We start from the raw sequence: 27,752 nt of genomic DNA on the forward strand, positions 1-27,752 counted from the left end.
AGATGAAGCAAGCAGGCAAGATGCTCAGCTCCACGGGTACCTTACTGGCTTCTGGGGCTTGGCATGTGTTGCCAGCTGCTGGCGCCCACTGTGATCCTCAGAGGCACCCAGAGCAGGCCTTGTCGTTTTGCTACTCGTCTGTGAGCTTTCCCCCACACGTGCGAGCTTCCTTCTCCTCCAAGGGCAGGTTTGGGTTTTCACCCACAACTGAGCCAATATCCATCCGGATAGGTTTTGTGCCTTGTACTGAAAGGAGCGGGAGGGGAGTGAGAACTCTGAGATCAGATCACAGGGCAGGCCCGGCCCAGTTTCTATTAAAAGAAGTAAATCAGCGGGGGAAATTAGCAAGGTATCGATGGGGAGTGAGGTCATGGAGCCAGGGAGCAAATTGCGTAATAAAAGAGAAAAGGAAACAGAGGCTGTAATTAATGGAGGGGGAGGGCAGGGGAATGGCTGAGCCCAGGGACAGAGGGCGGCGCCTGCAGGCCTTGGCCTTTTAAACAAGGTTTAAGCAGTCATGCAAAACACACACCAAGGCAGAGAGCGTAACAGAGAAAAAAAGCCACAAGGAGCAGTGAACTGTATTGGCTCTTTGTACCATTTGGGGGAAAGCCCAAAGTTTTACAAGTGCAACCCTTAGTTAGTTGTTTGTTTAGAAAATTCGCAACTAAACAATACAACAAAACCAACCATTAAAAACAGCAATTAAAAACCAGCCAGGGCATAAAAGCTACACAAAGCAAACATTAATAATAACATTCAGTTTATATACCGCCCTTCAGGACAACTTAACGCCCACTCAGAGCAGTTTACAAAGGGTGTTATTATTGTATTGTCAAAGGCTTTCACGGCCGGAGAACGATGGCTGTTGTGGGTTTTCCGGGCTGTATTGCCGTGGTCTTGGCATTGTAGTTCCTGACGTTTCGCCAGCAGCTGTGGCTGGCATCTTCAGAGGTGTAGCACCAAAAGACAGAGATCTCTCAGTGTCTACAGCCCGGAAAACCCACAACAGCCATGGTGCTATTATTATCCCCACAACAATCACCTTGTAAGGTGGGTGAGGCTGAGAGAGCTCTGAGAGAGCTGTGACTGACCCAAGGTCACCTAGCTGGCTTCAAGTGGAGGAGTGGGGAATCAAACCCAGTTCTCCAGATTACAGTCCTGCTGCTCTTAACCACGACACCAAACTGCTGAGCAGCCTAAAGTGATACTACTAAAACAGCTTCTCAGGCTAGAAGCAGACTAAAAAAAGATGAAATCCCAAAGGGCTGGATAAAAAGAAATGCTTTGGCTTGGTGCCTAGAAGAGAACAAGGAAAGTGCCAGGTGAGCTGGAATGGGGTGGGGCATTCCGAAGGCAAGGGGCCATCACTGAAAAAGCCCCATCTCTGGTTGTTACCCACATCACCTCCGCAGGCAGGGCTCAGAGAGCAGGGCATGAGAAGAGGATCTTAACGGGCAGGCTGGGCATTATGGGAGGAGGCAGTTCTTCTAGTAGCTCCTAAAAACCAAACCACACATTCACAAATATCACATGGTATAGCCTGTTTTCACGATACCACTACAGAACGGGGTGGGAGCGGAGAGGTGGGATTTGCTTCGTTGGATATCCCTTATATCAAAACCTCTCAGTCCAAAGAAAGCTAGTATCTGGTTAATTTAATTTATTTATTTGCATCATTTATGCAGGGCCGGATCGAGGGGGGGCAGGGGGGTAGTCTTCCCCTGGTGCCACCAAGGACGGGGCGCCTGGCGCAGCTGCCAGCCACCGGGAGCACTCAGGCAGCCTCCCAGCCCCCCGCACTGCCTTTCACGGCAAGCTGGCCGCCCCCTGTCCTGCGGGGCAGGCGAATGGCGCAGATGGCTTCCTATCCGCCCCACGCTGCCTCCGCCAACTCCACAGTGCACCGGAGCACCCGGCTTGCTGCGCGGGCAGCACGCTCCGCCCTGCATGATGATGTCACGAAAGTGACATCATCACGCAGCACCGGAAGTGCATGCGCGTGCGCGGGGCCGGACTTGGGTTGCCCTGGGCGCCGGCAACCCTAGATCTGGCCCTGCATTTATAGTCCACCTTTCTCACTGAGACTCAAGGCAGATTACACAGTATGAGATTAGTACAGTCAATATCAGCAACATTTCCATAAACAATGCCACGGGGTAATAGTTCACAAGACATAGCATTAGCAGAAATCCAATACAACATAGTGGTGAGGTCTATGGTTCCTAACTCATTGGCAGATCATCTGAGATCCCCTACCTAAAATACAGCCCTCCTATCTGAGCAAAAAGCCTTTTTGAATCATTTGGTTTTGTATTGTTTGTGGGGGCTTTCCTGACCTTCTCAGGCAGGCTATTTCACAGGGTAGGGGCCACCACAGAGAAAGCCCGTGTACGGGCTGCTGTTGATTTTGCCAATGTGCAGGCTGGCGCCTGCAGGAGAACCTATTCGGATGAATGAAGCTACTGTGGAGGAGCATAGGGAGGGAGGCAGTCCCGTAGGTATGCCAGGCCAAGGCCCTGAAGAGCTTTGTATGGGATAACCAATACCTTGAACTGAGCACAGTAGCCAGTGGAGTGACTGCAAGATGAGAGTGATGTTCATGCTCCTGCTCACCCCTGATAACTATCGTGCCACAGCATTTTGCACCAATTGGAGTCTCCTAGTTAGTTTAGATGGGAGACCTATGTATAATGCATCACAATAGTCAAGTCAATGTTACCATAGCATGGATCCAGGTGAAGTTTATCATGAAAAGCAAGAATCAAACATCTAATCTTTCACATGCAAGTCTCATGCGGTTCTGACTCAGCCAAGATGTAGGCTGTGACCTCTTTGCAGTTCAAATCTTGGAAGACTTTTAAAATTGCAAGTCATGTTTTAATTCATGCCTGGTGAATCCACTGTGTATGCAACAACCTCGCCTTTCTCTGCAGATAAGAAGTGAACCGTGAAGTTTGCTATTAGAGAGAACAAGCTGGGGATCTGTAAGAAATCACAGGGATTTAAGAAATCACTGTAAGAAATCTGTCACCAATCACACCCTTCCAATCTCATCCTGCAAGGTTCTATAAACTCTCAAGTGTGGTGTTCCAGGGTTGCCAAGCTGTAGCCAGGAATTCCAGGGGGCATTTGGAGGGTGGGCAGAGGCATGCCAGCATAAACACTGGTGCACAATATCAATTGCAGCAAAACGGAAGTGATTTTATGATGTGGGGGCACTCAAGTATTTCCAAAAACTCTGTAGTTAAACCATAGAATTTTTGGCAAACCCTGACACAATGACGTCACTTCCGGGTTTTGCCCCCAATTTGCTGACATTTGCTCCTGTTGCCAGCTTTTCAGGTGCTGGTGGACGATACTGGGGTCTGCTGGGAAGTGTCCCACTGCAGTGGCAAGCCTACCTTTGAAGGTAGATAAGGGGTTAGCTTGCCTGTCTGATCACCCATCTGCTAATGAGTCCTGCTCAAGAGCCAGCGCACAGGAGACGCTGGTAGCTTCAATAACAGGACTCTTTACTGCTTCCATCTTGGAGGGAACGCTAAGGTACATACTAGAAGGCAGCAACTAACACACAGAACGAAACCTAAGCGAGGCACTTCCATTACGAGACTTGAGAAAGGGGCGGTGTGGGGGACAAGCTCTTGTCGGCTCTTCTAAAGGGGTGGTGGTGAAGAGTGCCCTCAAGCCAGAGTTGACTTATGGCAACCCCAGGTGGGGTTTTCATGGCAAGAGACCAACAGAGGTGGTTTGCCATTGCTTGCCACTGCAACCCTGGTCTTCACTGGAGGTCTCCCATCCAATTACTAACCAAGGCCGACCCTGCTTAGCTTCAAAGATCCGAAGTGATCAGGCTCACCTGAGCGCACACACGTGCACGCGCACACACCACATCACATCACATCACATCACATCACGGGCTTGAGCATGCTAGTCCCCTGCATCTTCCACTGGTGTTTCCTCCCCCCTAATTTGACTTGCAGCTGCTCTCAGCATTCTGGTCCCCTGTGGCAGGCTCAGTCTTCATCCGGGTTGTTGCTTCGGGAAGGGGCGTATTTTTCTGTCAGTTAACCTGCAAAGTCATATTTTTCTGCATATTTAATTTTACTTCATTTCTTTACTTTTTCCACAATGGGGACCCAAAGCAGATTACATCATTCTCTTTTCCTCCACCCCGCTCCCAACAACAACCCTGTAATGTAGGTTAGACTGAGAGTATGGGACGGGTCCCCAGGTACTCAGCAAACTTTTATTGCAGAAGCTTGGAGAGCGCCCCCCCCCCCCCCCGGAACAAATTTCTCATTTGCCTGGGTGGCCTGGCTTTGCTACTTTTGTGACTGTACAACAAAATAGAGCAACACGGTAACACTTTTGTGACTGTGGCATAGTAAAAAAAAAATGAAATAATTATTTGTGGCCATCCCAGAGTTGTCTACCAGAATCACAGACAGGTATGCTATGGCCACAAGGTGAAGGTATACAGCCCCTTGAGTGACAGTTCTAGGTGCTGCTAAGAGCAGCAGACAAGCAAACAGGCAAATCTGACACCGGGGTCACAGTCACCCGGGAAGTTCTTCTGCACACGTTCCATTGTGCTATTGCAGTGCATAACTCAGAAAATGGTATTTCCCTCCGTGAAAACATCGGGTAGAGGAATGACTGTTGACGCACACCCCTTCTATCCCGCAATAACAACCGCACTTTCTTTGAGCAATAGAAGTTTGTTGGGCAGGCTTCAGGCAAAAAATTATCGGACTGACAGGATGTGCAAGTTGAGTATACTAGAAAGTACACTGATGCGTGTGCACGATGTATTATGCAGTAGTGGTATAAGTACTCAAGGACAAACCTAGGATAAACCCTGCATCATGTTTGATGCCTGACATGATGCAGGGAATTTTAAGATTGCAAACCTCTATCCAAAACAGCTGGCTAGGAGCTGCACAATTTTTGCGTGTGTGTGTGCATGCTGCCAAATAACAAGACAATGGGCTTCCCTAAGGACTGGAACTCCCTAGGAGGCTGGCAAGATACATGGGAATGACAAAGAGCAAGTCTTACACTGGGTGGAGAACTTAAAGGGAGGGAGGGAGGGAGGGATTACCCCCTCTGCATCCCACACAATGTAATGGTACATCGGAGGGCATGCTGAGTTGCTTAGAGTGAAATTATACATTATGTTGGAGATCTTGTCACGCATTTCCCATTTATAAGCAGAGGGTATCATTTCCCCAATAGAAATCCCTCCCCACCCTCAAGCTGCTATTAGCCCTTTTCCCTTTTAGCACTGCCATCCAGTGGATGAAGACGCGTTTCATTTTGACTGGGGTTCCCACAATAAACCTTCCCCCCTACCTTATGTTTTAATTGATACATCTCTGACTGTTCATATTTTGCACGTATTTTAATTCTGGTTTTAAACGTGCTACAGCATGTGTTTTTATACTGCTCTCTTTTAAGTTGTTAGCCACCTCAGTGGACCTATTTGAGCTGAAAAGTGTGATATAAATCTTTTAAATAAATAAAAGAAATTATGTATAGGATGGGGGTATCCTGCTTGTACCTCTCCTATTTCCCTTCTGAGCTTTGACTTGGCTCACTTGCTTGAGTCATCTGAAGACTTTAACTCTGCTGACACCCAGAGGGCATTACGGGATGTCAGGATTAGAACCCTATCAAGAGTAATGATAATGCTTTGTATTTATACAACCCATTCTAATGTTCCAAGCACTTCACATATATTACTTTATGGCAATCCATACAACAGCCTTATAAGGTAGGCCAGTATGGCAGAGGCAAAGGATTTAACTAGGTGAAGTACTGTAAGACTCCAAGCAGATGTCCAGCATGTTTCTCCCCCCTTTGATAAATAGAAGCCATGGGGGTCCCAAATCAGGCTGAGATCCTAGCATGAGTAAGTCTTCCTTCTCTGTTTTCCCTAGCTCAAATGCAGTCTGTATTTCCCCCCAATGGGGCTCAGAGTAACTCCACAAATCAATCTAGAGCTGGGGCAACAGTGCAGGGGGAAAGCAACTTTGCCACTGTGCCCCTGATCCAAATGCCCCCCCCCCCCAAGTGTCTGTTTATCAGGAAAAGACATGTTAGAGAGCCATTATGCATCTTTCAGAATCTTTTCGAGTCAAGCCTCAGGGACAGATCTTTGTCTACAGCCATCTGTTGAGTGTGAAGATTCGAACTAGGGACACAGCTCTGTCTCATGATCATTTCTCTGCACCAGCTCTTGAAACAGAGCAACATGGACTAGCCCCTTGGTAAGCAGAGATGGCAAATTAGTGATCGTATATTGGCCGGACTAGAGTGCTCAGAAGTAAACCCACGGTGTTCATTGTTCCTTTCTTCTCAGCCAGCACGTTTATGATTAATTTCTAAAATGTAATGATGAGGCAATGAAAGGGGAGAGGTGAGTCTTGCTCTTTGTTTTGTACAAATCTATTACCCACGCTTGTGAATTTTGCGTTGCCAGTGGCATAAAAGGAACAGTGAAAGTTTATTCATTACAATCACTTATTAACTTTATTATGCACCTTGCACTTTAAATGGCAATTGAAAAAAGAAAAATATATTGAAGCATTAATTATTTTCTACAGTGACTGTAGTCTTGAAATTTGGTGGTTCTGACCCGCGTATGTCCAGCATTTGGTAGTGTTAGGAATGGAACCCAGCTTAAAACTAAGCCCTGATAGTAAGAGAAGGGCACTCTACTCATGCCGTGAGCCACATGTCCCAACTCTGAAGTTCTTCATCACATCTGAGGCTTGAATTGGTGTTTGCTGTAACGTGAGGACTACATTGGCTTATGTACATTAAAGGGTACATGGTGGATGAGCCCCTGAGCCCTGAACCAGTTTGGGGGCTAAGCCTTCAGTGACACGAAGATGTAGCTATTGGGGGGGGGCTGCACTGCACAATCGAAAGAAGGTGTGCGACATCTAGGGTTGCCAGCTCCAAGTTGGGAAATTCCTGGAGATCTGGGGGGTGAAACCTGGAGAAACCTGGAGGAAGTGGGGTCTGGGGAGGGAAAGGACCTCAGCATGGCATAATTCCAGAGAGTTCACCCCCCAAAGTAGCCATTTTCTCCAGGTGAACTGATCTCTGTGGCCTGGAGACCACTTGTAATTCCAGGAGATCTCCAGCCACTACCTGGAGGCTGGTAACCCTAGCGACATCCATACCTTCCATGTCACAAAAAGGATGTTTTCAAGTGGGTAGCCGTGTTGATCTGCAGCAGAAGAGCAAGATTTGAGTCCAGTCACATCTTAGAGACCAACTAGATTTCCAGGGGGGGGGGTGGGCTTTCAAAGCTCCCTTTGTCAGTCACTCCAACAAAGGGTTGGAGGACTGACAAAGGATTGTTTCAGGTGGATAGTCATGTCTGCAGCAGAAGAGCAAGATTCAGTGAGAAAGGTGGACTATAAATGACATAAATAAATAAATAATAAATAAATAGGAAGATATGGATCCAGTTGCACCTTAAAGACCAACTAAATGTCTTTGAGTCTCTAAAGCTCATACCCTGGAAACCTAGTTGGTCTCTCAGGTGCAACTGGACCCCAGTCTTGCTAGAGCTCCCCTTGGGTACCCTCCCAGTCTGTCTTCAGCACCCTCTGTGATGGGGCACGGGGTGCATCCGGGAGGGGGGGATTGAGGGATGACACTGAGATCACAGGCTGCTTGCTTCCCCCCTCCCCTCAAAAACATCCCACTCCTGCAGAGACCTCCCTTCAGGCTGGTAGGGGAAGCAAGTTGGGGTGAGGGTAAGGTTGCCAGACTCCAGGTAGTGGCTGGAGATCTCCCGGAATTACAACTGGTCTCCAGGCCACAGAGATCAGTTCACCTAGAGAAAATGGCTACTTTGGGGGGGTGGACTCTATGGAATTATGCCACGCCAAGGCCCCAACCCCACTTTCTCCAGGTTTCACCCACAAGAACTCCTGGAATTTCCCAAGTTGGACCTGGCAACCCTAGGTGGGGGGGCAGATAGAGATGCAAGGGAGGCGGAGAGCGGAGGCAGAAAGCTGGGGGTGGGGGCAGCCCAGAAAGGGCACACGGGGGCAGAGGCCCTCAAGGGGGCTGATCAGCGGGGGAGGGGGGCAGGGAGGGGCCAGACAAAGCTGCTTGGGGGCGGGGGCGCCTCGGCGCTCCTGGGGGGGGCGGCTTCCCTCCCTCCTCCCGCTCGCCCCGCCCCCCGGCCCCGCCCCCGAGCGGCGATGAGGTAATGGGGAAGCGGCAGCGGGCGAAGTTAAAGCCCAGCAGCGGCAAAGCCGGGCGCGCTGCGGCTGGGGCTGGGAGCCGGCACCATGACGGACCGCTGCAGCCTCTGGAGCGCCCTGTCGGCGGCCGCCTGCTGCTTCTACCGGGGCTCCTTCATGCAAGTGCAGGTGAGACTCTCCCTTAGCCCGGCGGCGAGGCCGGCCGGGTGGGCTCCGGCGGCGGGGGCGCGGCGCCTCCCGGGCATTCTCCCGGCGGAGGGGGGGATCCGGGGCCCAGCGGGAGGGGGGTGCGAGAGGGGAGCCCCCCATCCCCGAAGCTGCCTGGAAGGATGCGGGGGGAGATTCTCCGGGTTTTCCCAGGCAGATGGGAGCTGCTCCCCCCAGGTTCATTGTGGCAGAAGGGGGGGGCACGAACACCTGGATCTCTCCCTCAACGGGGCTGCAACCCCCCCCCCCCCTTTGCAAGTTACCCCGAGGGGGGCAGGTGGGAATCTCTTCTGGCTCCTGTGTGTCTCCTTTTCAGGGAATTCCCTATTTCTCCGTTCATTCTTTCTGGTCTAAGTCGGGCCCTCCACACAGTTCCAGCGTCTCCTTTTTAGGGTGGAAATATGGGGAGGAATAAGGATTTACAAGACTGGTTTGGGGTGTGTGCTAGAATGGAGATTCCTTTTGCCCTGGTTCACTCATCCTGGGGCTTAGAAGGAGAATAGAGTGTTCTTCCAAATCCAGAAATTGGGGGCCCCTCCAACTTATCTTTATTCTTTGCAACGTGCACCCCCTGCAAATCTGACTCTAGAGATCCCATTTGGGGAAAAAAATTAATGGGGAGGCAGATCCATGGACTCCTACTGAGGAATATCTTGGTTATTCTCTACACCACCCTTGTATTATTCTCTCTGTTCAAATTTGATACCTGGTCTCTTTTCCATTCCGCTTATGACACAGAATCTCTTGGAGGTGCAATTCTGTCTTAGGATCAGGTTTGCGGCGAGTGGGTATGAGTCATGACTTGGCAAGGGGTCTGCCCGCCTTGGTCTGACTCAGACTTACGGGGGCACAGGAGCAAAGAGTCCCACTCCTTCTTCCAAGTCACAGTGCCAGCCAGCTGTGCAGAGGTGAGGGCAGGTGGGTTTTGTGCCATTCCTGACTGGTACACTGTAACTGATACTGCGTAGGATATGTACCTGCTGGAGGAAGGGGGCGTGTGCTGCATCTGCTGCAAAGGTGAAGAAAGTGGTCAGAATTAACCTCTGCATGTAGGTAGAAAATAGAAGGGTCTTTCCTTTCCTTCCCTCAGTCCTCCTCCCACATTATCCATCCCTGTTCATCGAGGGATTCCTTTTTTGGTTCATCCTCCCCCCGCCCCCAAATAGCTCCCCTGCCCTCTTGGCAGGGCTCTTGTCTGCTGCTTAATCCCTTGTTGCAGCTGGCAAAACAGACTCTGTGCGGTGCCCAACCGTGTGCCGCCTGAGGAAGGGATTGTCCACAGATGGTCCAGGGTTTCTTGTAGCTCAAGACGAGGCAGGTATTGGGGAAGGGGGGCCTGATGGGAGCCTGCCTTATAATTAGCTTCCTTTGCATAAGTTGCCTGAATACAAGGTCTGAGGGGGCTCTAAGGAAATACCTGCATATAACCTGCCAGTTTGGAATGCATCCGGGGCAGTGCGGTCTCAGAAGCCCTGGGACGTGCAACAAAGAGAGTGTTCAAGTCATGGAGCTGGGATGCAGACAGAAGCCAGGCTGAGTGAGGCCTTTAGCCCTGGGTGAAGGGTTGTGTGTACCTGTCAGGGATAGAGACAGTTTAATAATAAGGTTTGTGCCCTGCACCTTGTTCGTGGGTTCTTTTTTCCGGAGGGAAATGATTTGGTTTGGGTACGGTTCCTCCTTTGAAAATGCCCTGTCCTCATTTTGTGACTTCAAAATGTATTTAAAATGTTGCAGGGTTTCCGCTTGCTGGAGGGGGAAAATTGATTACTTTAGCATGATGTAATCCTGAAAACTGGGACCAGAAAGCAACAGCACTGAATTAGCTTGCTCTCATCTCTCCTGCCGCTGCTGACGTATGAGCGCTATCCATTCTTCCCCTCCCTAGAAAGGCCAGGTAGTGTAGGTTGGGTTTTTGTGCATAGTGTTATCCTTTTCTTTGTGTTTCCCACACTGGGGGTTGCAGTATATTTGTGGTAGGACTGTGTTGCCATTCTTCAAGTCTGAACACCTCTTCCAGACCCGCTGCAATCATCTTTGCTATAACTTCACATTATTTCCAAACAGGGCTTCTCTGACCCTCTCAGCTGAGCAGAACTTAAACAAACCTCCCCTCCCTATCATATCTGTGGTACTGGACCTCCATGTGTACAGTTTTGATGCAGGGCTCCTGATATGGATTGAACCATAGTGTTGGGGGGGGAGTTAATTCTCCACCCTGTGACATTTCTGTAAAATGCCTGACTCCTCAAGTTGCTTTTATCTCATTTAAGAAAAAAAAAATGGGTACCTGTATTTTTATTCCCCCTTACCATGGCTTAAAACAGTCCAGTGGAGGGGCATTTTCCACAAGAGAAGCAGCACAGGCGGGGAAAATTAATTCCCCATTCCTCAGCCCCCAGGTTCCCCATCGATATCAATGACCTACCTAGAGTTGAAATCTCTCTATGTGGTCCATAGTGCATACGCACTACATAATAATGCAACTCCAAAGAGGGAAGAACGGAAGGCACAGCAACCCGTGTCAAGGATCTCCTTGCCCGTTGCTCTTTGCACCCTCCAAGTACTTCCTATCTAAAGATGACTTTAAAATTTGCCCCTGCTGTACTGAAGGTGATCAGATGAGAGAGAGAGGGATACAGTGCGAGTCTGGGTTTATAGCATGAAAGCACAGGCTGAGACAGTTTGCTCCACAGCAGTGGGGCGCACAGAATTGGTTGTCCTACTCTTGAGATCATCTGAGAGGACATAATGGTCCATGTGAAAAGGAATCTTAAATCTCTCGTTGAGCAACCCGTGGTTCAGTGGGAGGGCCTAGCGGCAGTGACCTGCCAATCCCAACATGCTCTTTACCCAATTCTTGGAGCATAGGATTGCCAACTCTGGGTTAGGAAATTCCTAGTGATAGGGGAGGGGGTAGAACCTGGGGAGGGCAGGGTTAGGGGAGGGAGGGATCTCGGTGGAGTATAATGTCATAGAGTCTACCCTTCCAAACAACCATTTTCTCCAGGGTAACTCAACTCTGTCGTCTGGAGATGAGTTATAATTCCAGGAGAGCTCCAGTTTCCACCTGGAAATTGACAACCCTAAAGAGCATCACACTATCAACAGCTGTTAGCGGTGGTGGCTCAGTGGAACCTCCATGATCAGAGGCAGTCTGCTCCCAAACAGCACTTGCTGTGGAGAGGAAAATATAGGCCTTCGTGCTGTGTTGGTGGGTTTCCAAAAACATCAGGCTATACACGTTTGGGATCAAGGTGCTTTGATCCAACAGGGCTCTTCTTACGCCCGGCCCCCGGAAATGGTTCATTGCTGATCCCACACATGCTCAAAAGGGACCTCTGCCAAAGCCTGATGTTCTGCCTCTCTGAGTGGGTCTAATCCCTTCTGTGCTGTTAACATTTGGATAGCTTTCTTATATATCTTTATCATCTCATTTCTTCCCCAAGCCACCATTTTCAAATAGTATAGAAGATAATGACAGGGCCAGGTCAAAGTGTTTTGGGGGATGAAGCAGGAAATCCAGATTGGATGCACAAAGAATATTTTCAGGTGGGTAGCCATGTTGGTTTGCAGTCAAAGAGTAAGATGTGGGTCCAGTAGCCTCTTAAAGACCAGCATGTGGCCCTCTGCCTGATGATCAGACCAGCCTTGGAGAATTATTTGCTTCAGGTATACTCCACGCAGAAGGCAGAACAAGGATGTGAGCTTAGTTTTCCTGCCGCCCCACCATGGTGCAGTATTTATCACCTCTCTGGAGTTACATAAAGCTCTGTCACTGTGTGAAGCCAGCAGAGGTCAGAGTGCTAAAGAGACCTGGGTTCAAATGCTAGCCTCAGAGCTTACTGAGTGCCCTTGGGCCTGGCTCTGCTTTTCAGCCTCACCTAGTTGTTAAATTTATTCTGACAATAAAATGGGAGGGGGGATTGTGCGTGCCTCTCTCTTTGGAGAAAGGGCTGGATAAAGGCTCTCAGATAGTCAAATGGGACGGGGGAGTCTGGCCACAGTCCAACGGAAATATTCTTGACCTCATTGATTGCTATTTCTGCATTGATACTTTCCGTGGGTGCCAGAGAAAATGCCCCTCTCTGCCTTTCCTGGGCAGGTTGGATCAACAGTGGGACACAAATGCTTTGTAAAAATCATGTTACAAGCAGCTAATCTCGATCCCCTTGGCAAGAGCCGTCATGGTTTAAGCTGTGAGGTTTCCCAGCAAAAATCTGCAACAAAGTCTATCCTCATGTACTTCTTTGTGATCAAGGCTGGCTCCTTAAGCCTTCTGCTACTATGCAGACAAAATGCCCAAAGCATGAAAGGTCAGCCGTGTTGTAGAAAGGGGGAAAAAAATTCTGTCTCAGATTTCTTCAGCTTAGAATAGAAAGGAATTCAGAAGGTACGTAGCCTCGCAAGGGTTAACAAAGGTGTGGTACGGTTTAATTCTGCACTTTTCTTCGTGTCCTGGTGATTAAGAGAACCGCAGCCCACCCTCTCCTCCTCCAGCATTCACCTGACCCACCAGCAATCTTTTATGCCTAACCGCTTTTCTGCCCAAACCGGCGCATGCTGAACTCGGCATGAATGACCGAGGCCTTTCCAGCTGACAGCAGCATCTCTGCCTCTTCCCACCAATAGCAGCGTGCATGGCGCTCGGAACAATGACATCATTTCTGGCCAATGGAAGCCCAGGGAAGAGAGATGCAGCATTTGGTGTGGGATAACGGATGGATAGATGGATGTATATTCTGTACACACACATCGCACACCCACGCACCCATCTGCGTCTAGGTATCTAAACTGGCCATTGCATCAACATAAAAGACCAAGTCGTCCCGTCCCCCCCCCCCCACCCACAGCAGTTAAGTGTACTTCTCTGGGGGATCTCTTCAGTGCATTCACTTATATTCTCCCCCCCCACCATATACACTGTACCTGACTCCTCCACTTTTAAAAAAGCAATGAATATATCTTCCCTGCAGCAACATGAAGCATCACTTCCAGATGTCAGTGACCCTCCAAAGCCTGTCTTCTTAGCTATTTTAAAGGAAAGCCCAAGTCTCTTGTTTGGGTCTTCTTTCAGTCCCAAAGCAGCTCCATCCTTCTCATCTTGCCACTTTGGCTCCCTGAAGCTTCTTTGGGTTTGGGCCGAAGGATGGGATCAGCCAGCTCTCTGTTCCTAGCCCAAAAGACAATATCAAAACATCAGCATTGCCACGTATCCCCTGGCCTGATGTTTGGGCATGTGTGATTCACAGGTATGATCTAAGCCTTATGTTGCAAAGGTCCTGTCTGTGTGAATGGTGCAAGCTTTGGAGTTGCACAGAATTCTTGAGCAGGCACAGAGCCCCTCAGCCCACACAGTTTTTTTTAAAAAAAACCTTTGCATGTTCTTAATGTTGTGGCTCATTGTGAGATCAAATGGTCTGTTTATAAATTATGGAATAGATGCACTTAACTGCTGTGACTGTTCCATGCACATGGCTCGGTATTGGGCGTGGTGTTTAGATTTCTGACCATTTTAGCTTTTTTTTTTAAACCACAGATTCTCAGTCCTTACGGAAGTAGCAAGTTTGTCAGTGCGTGCAAGCAGTCTGACAAATGCCCGCAAAGCCAGAAGCCAAGAGTAGCCATGAATGTTTCTGTACATAACACTAAAACCATGTATAAGCATTCTTGTACTAGGATTGGGGGGGGGGTACACCTGTAAAAATCAGTACACATGTATAGTTTTTCAGGGTAGGGCTGTTGGCTCCCTTGGCTCCAAGAGTGGATTTTTATTTTCCATCTGCAAGTCAATCGGGCAGGTTTCAGAATCGGATATTAGGCAGAGGTGCTCTCTCTGTTCCTGCCACAGGAATGCGTTCCATCCCTCCACCCCCAGTCCCCTTAAACCCCCTCATCTGCTTGCACGTGGTGTGCTTCCAAGAGAGAGGTCAGAGCAGACGCAGCCTCTCAGCGCTTGGGTGGGTACAGTGATGGCTGAGGTCCTTGACGCAGCCCATCCTCCGTGTGTTTTTTTTTTTAGATTGGTGGTAGAAGAGGTTCAAAAGGGCATGGTTAGGAAGGAATACCTCGCTCTCTCTCTCAAGAGACTAATGTGAATTTTTTGTAGAGGAGGCACACAAGCAAACACGTGTTTGTATTCTGGAGAGAAGCACGTCTCCAGTTAATGATGATGCAAGGGCTTGCTATTAGATAGTAAATAACTCTTTTGTTACTCGGTGTTCTCCGACTCCCTTCAGCCTCCGTTTTCCTCTCTTTGTTTCTTCTTGGCCTTTCTTTTTCTTTTTCTGTATTGCATCAAGGTCACTCTGCCTCCCACCTGGCCCACAGTCACGTCCCTCCAGCCTCCCTTGTCGTTCTCCACAGGAGGTTCTTTGGAGAGGCGGAGAAGGGCAGAAACACAGAAGGCAGGAGAGAAAATTGTCCTCCCCACAGGTCACACGCAGAAAGATGGATCTGGGGTGAACAGAAGGGGAGGTGAATATGGCAAACTCATCCCCTTGACTCCATATGCTCTGCTCAGCCTCTCAGTTTAACCAGAGACAGTCCGGATTTGAGGGCCCTGCCCTCTGGTACAACAGTCCTTATTTTTGCAGATTCCTAGGTGACACCAAATTGCTAGTTATCCCTTGACAGAGTCTAGCTTCCTCCTTGAGGGTCTCAAGAAGTCTGGGGAGGGGGCAGAATCTAATGTCAGTTACTATAAAGAAAATGAATTCAACATACAGCTTTCAGATACAAACACTGGGTTGGTTAAGGGGAGAGAATGAGCTTGGGTTTGAGATTAGCGCACAGGAGTGTCCCTATTTTTATCTGTGAAATTCGGGGGGGGGATATGATCTCTCCCCCTTATCTGAATGTCTAGGTGACTTGCCACCCCATCTTTGTCCACCCTCTCTGCCCACCGACAGCTCCATCTTTTTCAGTGTTGGTGGCTGACAAGACTAGGCCTGCCTCAGCTGCAGAGAAATTTGCTCCAAAAGGGGATTTTTCCACACATGCCACACTGAAAGAAGCCGGAGTTTCTGTGGCTGAGGAGGGGGTTGTCATGGCAACTACATCTGTTCTGGCCTAAGGCAACCCCTGGGATGACCGAAGGACCTGGACCTCTGGCCACCATTCATTTTTAATGCTGAAGGGGCACTTTGTGGGAAAGAACCAGAGCCTTTAAATCCGGCTCTGCAGAGGCCTTGAGTATTCTGTCTGCCTTGTAGTTATCTGTAGGTCATTCTCATTTACATAATCCATCTTGCAATACCTCAAACAACTCTTCCGTCATTCTCTGTAGGAGCCCTCCTATCCATTAAGATAAACAGGAGAGCTTTCCCCACCCTTTGAGTTCCTAACCATAAGAAATTTGATCATTAAATGGCTGTCTCCAGGGCCAAATTAGTTGTGGCCCCCACCAACATTAGGGATTCTTTTTTCCAAGGAGACTCAACTAAGAATTAAGATCAGCCCAAAAATTAATCTTCAGGTGCCCATATGGTAGGAAGTGTGGTGGGTGGGGAAAGGTCTTTTCTGGGGTGGCACCCTGACTGTGGAATGCCCTTCTCCACAGCGGTGCCTGGTCTTCTATATTTTGGGTGTCAGACAGTCTTTCCCATACACTCAAGTCTTTGAAATACTCAATAGATGGTTGTTGTTTTTGTTTGATGTGAACTGGCTCTTGTTAATGACTGCTCTGTCTTGCATTGTTTGATTTGTTGACAGTTTTATGGGTGTAATTTTAAGTATTTTATTTGGAAGCTGCTTTGAAAAATTAGGCTGAGAATTCCTAGGTAAAATTCTTTTGAGACTTCTTTAAAAAAAAGAAAGCAGGGCCAAGACTTCCTTTGCAGAATGGCATCTCAGGAACTGCTCAGAGATGGAAGGATTAGCATTGATTTTGAATGCCGTGGCTTTTAGAGTTTGTTACTACCTGAAATTATAATGCATTTGTAACTTGTAAGTAACTTTTATGGGACTCAGTTTTGCTTGCTGCTCCATTGGTCTTATTGAGTGCTTCAATATGTGATGGATTTCCATTTCTGGAAGTTGGCTAAGGGACTTTAGGATATGGTGATATAGAAATTCAATTTTTAAAAAACAAATCTCATAAGGCACATTGCTATTATTCTCATTCCATACATGGTGGTGGAACTCAGTGGTGGAACTCAAGATCGCACAATGATGTCACTTTGGGTCAGCTGGAACAAGGGGGGAGTTTTTTAAAGTTTAAATTGCCCATCGGCGAAAATGGTCACATGGCTGGTGGCCCTGCCCCCTGATCTCCAGACAGGGGAGTTTAGATTGCCCTCCGCACCTAAACTCCCCTCTGTCTGGAGATCAGGGGGCAGGGCCACCGGCCATGTGACCATTTTTAAGAGGTGCCGGAACTCCGTTCCACTGCGTTCCCTCTGAAAAAAAGCCCTGATTATAAGTATCACCTAAGTTTGCCAGCCCTTGGCTGACAATTGGTGACAGAATTGGCGCCAGGTATGCAAGAACAGCAACATCATGATGTCATTTCTGGTAAAAAGAAAACAAAAACCAGAAGTGATGGCACCTCCTTGTGTGATGCTCTAGGAATCAACTAAATCTCTATAGTTTTTACCATAGTACAGATCACGGGGGATTCCTAGAGTATTATGCAACATCACTTCTGGTTTTTTGGTCATTCGTGTGGGTTTTTGTGTGATTTCTCTCCTGTTGCCCCATTAAGCATGGGCAGGGGAGGCAGGGGATGCTGGCAAGGGAAGTGGACAAATGGCAACCCCAGGGTCAGTTCTGCCGATACTGCAGGGCCCACTTGACTTAGTACGCTTCAGTGCCGTTTTAACTTCTCAGTCTGCCCCAACATTTAGATGTGCGATCACACACAAAAAAAAGAACCAACAACTTCTTGTTCACTACAATAGAAGCAAGCAGAGGTCAGAATACAGTCCACCACTTGACTGGCCAATTTCTGATGCACCGCCTGACTCTTGCTGGTTGCAGACATTCTAACAAAGAATGCTAGACAACCATAGGTGGGCTTTTGGGCTGCATCTGCAAGGCACTTCTAATATTCTTAAGCAAAAGTGCAGACTCAGAAACACTTAAGAGACCATGTGCAGGCCCAGCTGCTATGTAAATTTAATACATGCTGGTGGACGACAGAGATTCTAGAACGAAAGAAAGATCCCACCCAAGGAAACTAGTCCTCCTGTGAACTAAAAGAACAGTTGAAAAATACTAATGCTCTATGTGTAAAGAGCACTTTCAAATGTTCAAAACCAGGGCTTTTTTTCAGCTGGAACGCAGTGGAATGGAGTTCCGGCGCCTCTTGAAAATGGTCATATGGCTGGTGGCCCCGCCCTATCTCCAGACAGAGGGGAGTTTAGATTGCCCTCTGCGCCGCTGGCGTGGAGGGCAATCTAAACTCCCCTCTGTCTGGAGATCTGGGGCGGGGCCACCAGCCATGTGACCATTTTCGCCAAGGGCGATTTAAACTTTAAAAAACTCCTCCCTTTGTTCCAGCTGACCCAAAGTGACATCATTGTTTGGTCCCACCACCTCTTTTCCCAGAAAAAAAACCCTGCTTATAATCATTACTGAAGTCTTAGCCATGTGCAGGACTTTTTTTCTGGGAAATGAGGTGGTAGAACTCAGGACCGCACAATGACGTCACTTTGGGTCAGCTGGAACAAAGGGAGGAGTTTTTTAAAGTTTAAATCACCCTTGGCAAAAATGGTCACATGGCCGGTGGCCCCGCCCCGTGATCTCCAGACAGAGGGGAGTTTAGGTGCGGAGGGCAATCTCAACTCCCCTCTGTCTGGAGATCAGGGGGCAGGGCCACAGGCCTTGTGACCATTTTCAAGAGGTGCCGGGACTCCGTCCCACCGCGTTCCAGCTGAAAAAAAGCCCTGGCCATGTGGCCCCTGTGGCTCTGCCAGCACTGGCAGGGCCACTGTGCTCAGCTTCCCTCTGGCCACCAGTGGCCTTCCAGGATAGCAGCCCATCAAGAATTTCCCGAGTTGAATCAAATGGCTAGTCCACACACACCTAGAGATGCTTTCTAGCACAAACAAACCTGATAGCCCTTGGGCCATAGCAGAGGAAGTTTCTGTGCACAAGAGCCAGCATCCTCCTGCCCCCTCCACCAGCTCAAACACAATACATACACTAGCTGCTTAGTGTCCCCACGGGAACCGGGAACCTCTCTGCCACATTCGCCTGGAGCATCGCACTGGGTCTGCCACGGCTGCTCTTGCATGTCCCTGATTCAGTGGAGCTGAGACATTACATCATTGGCTCGTCTCTCCCCGGGGAGTGGGAGTGGGTGAGGGGGAGCGAGCAGAGGGAAATGAAGAGGGTGGGATTGTATGTTTAAGGCTCAGGTGCATGAGTATTAGGGGAAAGCTCATCTTTATGCAGACAATTCCCTGTTAAATCTGTCATTATTATTCATTACACTAGCAGGCTGACAAGCAGCGGGGTTAACCCTTTGAGGGCCAGGCTTCTGCCTTTCTGTTCAATCCGTCACTAATATTGGGGGGAACAGAAGGATTTCCTACCAGTGCATTGTTCTGTTTCAGACCCGCTAGTGCCTGCTTCTTGTTCGGTTAAAAAAATCTCCCCAGAATTTTTAGGATTATTCATGGCAGAAAGTGACTACCTTACCAAAAATTCAGTGACCCCCCATATACAATCCCTCAGAGAACTGAAGAATGTAATACAGCAGGGAGAGCTGACAGGTGAAACTGTAAAGGCGAGGTTAGGTCCACCATGCTTAATGCAGGCGGCACTTGCTCAATCATGTTGGAGCGCCAGTGAGCTTGTATCAGCAGTAGTTTCACCGGGACAGAGTTTATATGGTTACTTCACCAAAGAAAGGATCCTTTCAAACCCATCTAGCTGGCCATAGTTTCCCTGGAAATCAAACACAGAGAAAACAGGGTGGTGGTGTGTGTGGGGGAGGCATTAGTGGTACAATGCTGGAAGAAGAGTGTGGCCCGAGGCACCCTGAGGTCTGAAAATTCCAGAGGACAGAGGTTGATTCTCGATGGCTCTGGTAGGGGGGGGGAAGGGATGATCTTTAGCTTCATAGGCAGTCTGTTCCGCTAGGAGGCAGTGCTGAGTTTGTGGTCTGGGAGAGAAAGAGAAATTGGGCAGAACTGAGAGCCAAGCTACAAGTGACGAATTACACTTGCCTGGCAAGTGAACAGACTCACGCGTGTTCCTCCCTGTTCACTTGCCATTCACTTGCTCTCCACTTGGTGGAGAGCAAGTGAATGGCAAGTGAACAGGGAGGAATACACGTGAGTCTGTTCACTTGCCAGGCAAGTGTAATTCGTCACTTGTAGCTTGGCTCTGAGTTAAAAAAACTCCACTGCAGCAGTGCTTATATCAGTGGCCCTTGGGCATTTCATTGTCAGTTCACTTTATAGTGCAAACCCCTGCATGTTTACTCAGAGGCCCTGCTTTATTCAATGGTGTCATTCCCAGGTAAGTATGACTAGGACTGCAGCCTTACGGTGCAACCCTAAGAACGCTTTCCTGGGAGTAAGCCCCACTGAATAAACCTCAATAGGATTCTTAGCTGACTTGCATGGGATTGCTTTCATAGGCTGCAGTCCTAAGGACACTTTCCCGGAAGAAAGCTATACTGAATAACATGGGACTTACTTCCAAGTAAACTTGCTTAGGATTGCTCCCTAAGTCACCTGTCTGTAACAGAGGCATCGCAGTAGCTTCTCTCACAGGGACTAAGAGCTTCTCGTTCAAATGTTGTTAGGGCCATACTCTGCAAACAGGTGCAACACAGACATCCTCTTCATAAAATCCCCTTTCAGAAATTTCGGAGAGGCTGCCATAACCCTGAAGTAGGCAGATCTTAAGGAAAATGGGAACGCTGTTCCCTAGAGTTGTGTCAGTGTTGAGTTCCGCAGTTGGAGAAGTGGAAGTTTTATGTAATTGGTATAGAGATCAAGGGGAGGAAGGTGTCGTCTGCTGTGCACTTAAGCCCTTTGCTTTATCAACAGAGATACTACTCCATTACATTGATACAGAAGTGTATGCATCATTTAATCATTGCTATATTGATTTGAATGTGTTCTTTAGTTAAGCCCTCCTCCATCCACCCTCTAGGTTGCTATAGAGTATGATACTCACCGGTGAACAACAGTACCTTGAGGACTGGCCTTAAATGGCTAGTGGCTCCTGGAATTGATACCAATCCCTGCAATTTGAAATGGGGGCAGAGAGAAGAGCTGTCTCTGAGTTTACAGCGTGCTAAGAAAGCATTTTTAGGAGGGGTCTAGAAGTAGGTTCTAGGATGCAGCAGCTGGACGGGCATTCATGAGCAGCCGGGACTGCCCTCTGGCCAAGTCACCCATGTGACTGTTTGGGGCTGCAAACTGAGACGGGCTGATGCTGTCAGCCATCGGTGGCACCAAAGGTGACAGGCATTCCCTCCTGGACCTGTCTGGCTGTGGTGCAGGCCTAGAAGAGAACGGGCGTACTTTGCTTTGGGGCAGTAGCCTGAACCAGGCCTGGCTTGCCACTTGCTGTTCTTGTACCTTTGTGAATAAACAGACCAAGGCAAGAAATGCTGTCAGCCTGCCTCTGCTGTTTATTCCAAAGGGATCTCTCGTCCAGTCAGAAAGGCTGCCTTGGAACCGCCTGTGACTTAACAGGTCCGTAGCCATCTTTCCTCAGTATCTACCTGAGACCCCCCTGCCCCCAACTTCTTTGCCACATTGACACGTGATGGATTAAATCTTTATGTTATTTGTTGCATCGTGCAGGAGGGGAGGGGGGCGTATTCAACAAGCCTTGTGGTGTGAATAACCCATCCCACTGGAAACTTGGGAAATGTCTCCCTGCCCATGAGAAAAGCAACAGGATTGTTCTTTCTGCTCTCCTTGATTGACCACCGGCTCCAACATTGGTTTGTTCAGATTTCTAGCCCTTGCTGTCCCAGGTGGGTCGTTCACAGTAGCTGTACAGGGCTAGAAGCATGAGGAAAGGGTGAAAGAGGGAGAGCAGGAGGGGGGAGTTGTCTCTAAAGAGCCAAACTACAAGTGACGCCTTACACAGGTTGGACACTTGTCGGCTTCCCTCAAGTTTTGATGGGAAATGTAGGCATCCTGGTCTTGCAGCTGTAATGGAGAGCCAAGCTGTAAAACCAGGACGCCTACATTTCCCATCAAAACTTGAGGGAAGCTGACAAGTGTCCAACCTGTGTAAGGCGTCACTTGTAGTTTGGCTCTGCTGTCACCGATCTTCTCACTGCTACTAAATTAATAATAAAATGTCTAAAGAATCCAGCACGGGAAACCCCCATCTAACACAGTGAGAGAAATTGGCAGAGCACGTGTTTTGCATGCAGAAAAAAAAATCGAGTCCAGTTGCTGTTAAAGGATCTCAGGAGCGGGGAAACACTTTTCACTGCATAAAATCCTCTGGTTTCTCTTCAGATTGCATAAAATCCTGAAGGGCTGCTGCCAATCAGAGCAGATGGTGCTGGGCTCGATGGGCCAGTGGCCTGATATGCGGTGCTTGCGGGCTTCAGATGTTCAAATTAAGAGCCAAATGTGACATGATGTTCGGCACTCTGTGCGCCCCCTGACAGGTGGACTTAGAATCAGGAAATGGCCGAGTACTTAACGCTTTCCCTAATGCTTTGGCTCTTATCCAAGACAGGGTGCCCAGAGTTAGCTTGCTTCTAAGGGCCAAGCTACAAGTGACAAATGACACGTGTATTCCTCCCTGTTCACTTGCCATTCACTTGCGCTCCAAGTGGAGCGCAAGTGAATGGCAAGTGAACAGGGAGGAATACACGCGAGTCTGTTCACTTGCCAGGCAAGTGTCATTCATCACTTGTAGCTTGGCCCTAAGCATACCAAATCGAACCCCAGCCCATGACTGGTCAACCTGGCCATCTCCCACCAAAGGAAGATTTTACCTCCCCCTAGGATTTCCCCCTCTTTCCCCCTCCCTGTCTCCTTCAAATGTCAATTTTTAACCATCCACACATCTTGTTAAGTCCACCCTGCTCACTTTTCATTAGCTGTGCCCCCCCCCCAAGGAGAGCCACACATCCAGGGTGTCATTGACAATTTGCTGCCCTTTCATGATATCCCAGGATCTGCAGCTGGTGGCCGTGGGGAAGATGGTAAAGAAGCGCAAAGATGAGGGAGGCAGAGTCAATAAAGGGGCAGCAAGCATGTGCAGAGGTGTGATAGGAGGAGGAGGAGGAGGGCTGATTAGTAGGTATGCTCAAAGACGGCAGGTGGATACGAAGCCGAAGCCTCACGTCTGCTGCTTTCCACAGCTTCAAAAATACAAAACGTTAAACGGAAGTGCAGCCTCCCCACACTGAAACCAGCATGTGCTTCTGCAAGCCGTCTTGGTTTGCTGAATTCTGAATTGCTTTCCGAGGCAGCTTCTGTGGCAATGGGGTGTGTGAGGCCTGCGCCAGCTGCTGCAGCGCCCACGACAGACGACTTGGTCGAGGATTCGGCGCTTCTCTTTGCTGGCGAAAAGTGCTGGCTCCCCCCCCCCCTCATTGTTTTCCTTGAGGGCTCCACTTCTGCTGAGCTTGCATCACTGTGTCCTCGGTCTACTGAGACTCTTCCGACAGACCGAAATAACTCGGTGATGTCAGGCTCTGTTGGGTTGCCGAGTTGGAGAGGCGATAGGGCCTGGGGGAAGTTTTCATCCCCCAGGATAACCAGATCACTCAGGCTGCTCAGCTGGAAAGAAGAGAGAGGGCAAGCGGGGTTCTTGATCCTCTCGTGAACACCTGCACAACGCCACAGCCGAGGTGTGTGGCCTCTGAGTTGGGTGGTCAAACTACTGTGTCAGTTTGGTCTCCTCTGCTGACAGGCCTTTTGCTGCAGAAACCACGTCGCAGCTCATGTTAGCTGACAGGTCTGTTTACACTTGGCCTGCTTCCCAGTCAGCGGTAATGCTGGCAGCCACGTGCAGGTAGCGGAGCGCTGTGCTGGCGACTGGTTAATCAGGGCCAGGAAACCCATCCAGAAGAGACCTTGTTTACCCCGTTGGAGATCCTGGCAAAGGGTGAGGAGAAGAGCAGAGCCACTCTATAGCTTTTAACAAGGCAAGATGGCTTAGAGATGCCTCTTCGTTTTTTTCCTCCCTCACAGCCCGCAGCTCTGAGACTGGCAGGTGAATTCTGAGGAGGGAAACGCAGCTGCTCGCACTCTTTTGGCAGAAGCAGCCTCATCTCCTTGCATTAATAAATACGGGCTGCTTCTGGCAAATGTATGATTCCTGACGCCAAATTTGTCAAGAGGCAATAGAAAACGATTCAGAAGCAAGATGGCACTCATATTTTGAGCGATGGACTACTTAAAATATGGTTTCAATGTAGAAATAGATTAAGCCCGCCAACTTCACCGCCGACATCACTAATAGACACCTACTATGATGCTATTACAAGAAATAAAACCGAGCATGTAAACTATGCATGTATGATGGATAAACAAGGAAAGATAAAGACATGGCAAGAAACTCAAGCTCAAGGGAAAACTCTTTCATGGTTAATGTAGTATCAAATGGTGTCCAAATGTAAGGAATAACTATCCAAAGAAGGTGGCAGATTAAGAGAGAAAACAGAGTTTGAACAACTGATCAGTGGAGATTTAAAGCATTTATTAGGAAAAGTATACAAAAATTCATTGCAATATGCCACAGAAACAGAACAAGTTAAACATGTATGATAAAATGGATGAAAAATCTTGGAGAAAGCATTTCTATGAGTCAGTGGGACAATTTATGGACCAAAGAAATCAAATTTACAGACTGTCAGTTGCTAAGAGAGAATTGGCACAAAATGTTCTTCAGATGGTATATTGGCCCTAAAGATATTGCAAGAACCAATAAGGGCTATAGTGGACAGTGTTGGAAATGTCAGTGCATGCATGCAACACTATCATATGTGGTGGACACAGGGCCGGATCTAGGGTTGCTGGCACCCGGAACAACCCTAGTCTGACCTCTCACGCGCGCACAGTGCACATGCGCTCCCCGGCACGGCTTGATGACGTCATTTTGGTGACGTCATCACGCAGGGCAGCGGAGGCTGCGTGCAGGGCTGGGAAGCCGTCCGCGCCATTCACCTCCCCGCAGGCAAATGGCGCAGGTGCATGCCGCATGCCGCATGCCCCCTGTCCTGCAGGGCAGGCAGAAGGCAGCGCAGGGGGCTGCGAAGCTGCCCACACCATGCGCCTGCCCTTTGCCTGCCCTGCAGGACGGGGTGCGTGGCAAGCTGGCTGCCCCCTGTCCCACGGGGCAGGCGAAAGGCAGCGCAGGGGGCTGCGAGGCTGCCCATGCTGCAGCCTGCACACTCTGGCAGCTGGCAGCTGCTCCCGGCGCCCCCTCCCTGGCGGCGCCGGGGGCAGACTACCCCACCTGCCCCCCTCTCAATCTAGCCCTGGGTGGACATGCAAAAAAGCAAGAAGATATTGGATAAAAATACAAGAGATCCAAAAGACATTAAAGCTCCATTTTGAGCTGAATCCTAAAAGTATGTTATTAAACCACTTACCAAGTAATATTACAAAAGTACGTGGTGAACTTTTTAAGTATATAGTGACCGCTGTGAGAGTTGTATATGCAAAACAATGGTAAACAGAATTTTGTCCAGGTGTGTATGACTGGATGAATGAAATGCATGAATAAGCATCTATGGCTAAACTAACTTCTTATATGCATAACAGACCAATGCTGGAATTTCAGGAAAAATTGAGAGATTTTTTAGAGTATGTAGTTGGAAAGTGAGAAAAATCAAGAATAGTTAATATGGACATCAATTTCAAAAATGGAGAATATAAAACATGAAGTATAAGACTGAATATAGAATGTTAAGTATAACATTTTGGGTACAAGTAATTAAGGAGAGGGAGAAAGTATTTTGTAATTTAGTTGTGTTGTTATATATCTTGTATATATGCTTCTTTTTTTATTGTAGCCTAAATCTACTACTTTGTATACTATCAAAGCTTTTTCTATCGTCTATTTCTTTTTAAATAAAATTCTTTTAAAAAGAGAGAGAGAGACAATAGAAATGTGGATTGCTAGCCAAATACTTCTAATCTAAATCAGAAGAGTTGGGGTAATATCAGGGAGATAGGCATGAGTTTCCCAGTCTTCTCTCTCTCTCATAAGGCTAATGCAGGCTGCTGGTGGTGGTGGGGATTAATTGGAGGGAAGGAGCAGGAAGGGTGTGTAAGCCATTTGACTGTGAATTCTCACCAGCAAATGCCTGTTCTGAGGCTGTTCCCTACCCCTGAGTTGGCCCCATTTCTGATTTCAGACCCTTGCTAAAGGGGGAAAACAACTAAACGTTTTTGGGGTGGAGAATTTCACTCACCCTGCAAGCACCCTCAATCCCATGTGAGCAAAAATGGGTCCGGGAGGCCCTTGCTTCTCTTGCAAGATCTAGTTTTGCCCTCATTTTTTAGTTTGAGGTGACCAATAGATAGCTATTTTTCCCTTTCATCTACGCTGTGCGATTTGAAAGCTTGCGTAGCACCCACCGCCATTTTATACCTCACATTCCATTGAAGTGGATCCTAACTAGAGATGGGCATGAATCAAATTACGACCCAAAAAAACGCACGAACCAAGCTGGTTTGTGGTTCGCAGAAGCTCGTTTCCACAAACTTCCACGAACTGGCCTACTGGTTCGTTGGGGTCGTAAAGGGGCATTTTAAATGGCCATTTCCCTAGGGAAAGGGGCATTTAAACCTCACAAACCACGAACTGGTTCGTAAACTGGTCCCCATTTGTGCCAGTTCGTGGTTCCTGGTTCGTGAAAACCCACGAACCATGAACCTCATGGTTCGGTTTTTTTGTGGTTCGTGCCCATATCTAATCCTAACTCTATCCTACCTCTCCAGTGATCAAAGGTTGCCTGCCTGCCTAATAATCTATATCCCACTTTTCTTTTTGGCTGAAGTTTAAAGCTTTTGTCCAAATGTAAGGAGCCTCCCTCAAAATCAGGTTGGATTTAACCTGTTGTTTTGTGCATGGCAAAAGAGGTTCCCAATCCACTGATGGTTTGAAGAATAGCTGTAATATTTCTTCATGGAGCAGAGAGGGGTTGTGTAGGATGATAAAGCAAGATTGCATCGTGTTATGCTTGGACTGCTGATGGCATTATGAGTCTGCTGGTAGCATTTTTAGAATACTCAGCCCAATGTCAAAGCACCCCAGAATACAGTTTTCCTTTCCAGGGCTGAGCCCTGAAAACACAACAACCAACCAGCTTGGTTCTGCAGTTTTGATACGGGCTGTGCACAACATTGATTTGTTGGTTCACCTGTGATGTCATTGTGAAAATCCCTCCCCCAAACCCTGGGGCAGTTTTGCCCTCTGTACAGTGCCATCTTAAAAATACTGCCCCACTGAATAGACCTGAGTGGGATTCTGAGGGGACTTCTATTAGAAAGATTAGGGTATGGCAGCTTCTGTTTTGAGATATCTTTCCTTGGGCAATGCTTTGGGACCGCTACTGCATTCCACCAATAGAAGAAGTATGTTGAATAACTTTTTAAGTTCTTTGCTGGTATCTGATCTGTTTTGATTGCTGGCTATTAGATCAAAATTTTTTGCTTTTAAAACTGTTTTTAAGTTTGTATCTGTTCTTTGATTGACATTGAGCCCCTTTTTAACAATAATTTTGCTTCTGGTATTAGTATTGCGATCGTTTTGCTGTCGATTACATGGTTACCAGTTTAAGCTATTCTTGTTGCTGTTTCAAAATACTTTTCTACTTTTGTCACCTTAAGCAGTTATGGTATCGATTTTATTTTAATGCCTATCATTGGTGTTTTAAGCAGACATTGTGATCTGCCTCTGGCAATTTTAACGGTAAGACGGCCGGTAAATATTTCGTGTAAATAAACTAGTTGATAGCTGATAGTCTTCCGTCTCTCTTTCTCTGCAGTTCTCTAAGGAGAAGTACATCCTTGATTCATCACCCGAGAAGCTTCATAAGGAGCTGGAAGAGGAACTGAAACTCAGCAGCACAGACCTTCGCAGCCACGCCTGGTATCATGGGCGCATCCCCCGGGAGGTGAGAGTCAGTCCACCAGCCAGAAAGGTTATGAATGACTTGCTTCAAAGGTCAAAACCTGAATTCACACATGCCTCTTAAAACAGTTGTTACCCTTCTCTCTCCACTGGTTTGAGAATCCCCAAAAGACAAAGGTAGTTTTAAATGTATTTGTTTCTCAGTCGATTGATGCCCATGCAGAAAAATTTCTTTATAATTGTGTTTCAATCTACCTGGTTTTCCCCCAAAAGATCAGAGTGCAGAACATT

The 27,752-nt window shown here is 48.1% G+C and overlaps 1 protein-coding gene across 2 annotated transcripts in view; it reads left to right on the top strand.

Annotated features, from left to right (window-relative positions):
- Positions 1-27,752, top strand: part of SH2D3C (SH2 domain containing 3C) — an 81,171-nt gene that overhangs the window by 40,723 nt on the left and 12,696 nt on the right. The window contains exons 1-2 of one of the 2 annotated variants that reach the window (XM_054998590.1): positions 8,318-8,399; positions 27,376-27,504. In XM_054998590.1, the coding sequence (XP_054854565.1) occupies positions 8,319-8,399; positions 27,376-27,504 (210 nt within the window). In that variant the 5' untranslated portion in view covers position 8,318. Of the gene's footprint in view, positions 1-8,317; positions 8,400-27,375; positions 27,505-27,752 lie in introns of those variants that run through there. The other variant, XM_054998589.1, reaches the window with a different exon arrangement.

The sequence above is a fragment of the Eublepharis macularius genome, chromosome 14, assembly GCF_028583425.1.
Source record: "Eublepharis macularius isolate TG4126 chromosome 14, MPM_Emac_v1.0, whole genome shotgun sequence".
Classification (NCBI taxonomy): domain Eukaryota; kingdom Metazoa; phylum Chordata; class Lepidosauria; order Squamata; family Eublepharidae; genus Eublepharis; species Eublepharis macularius.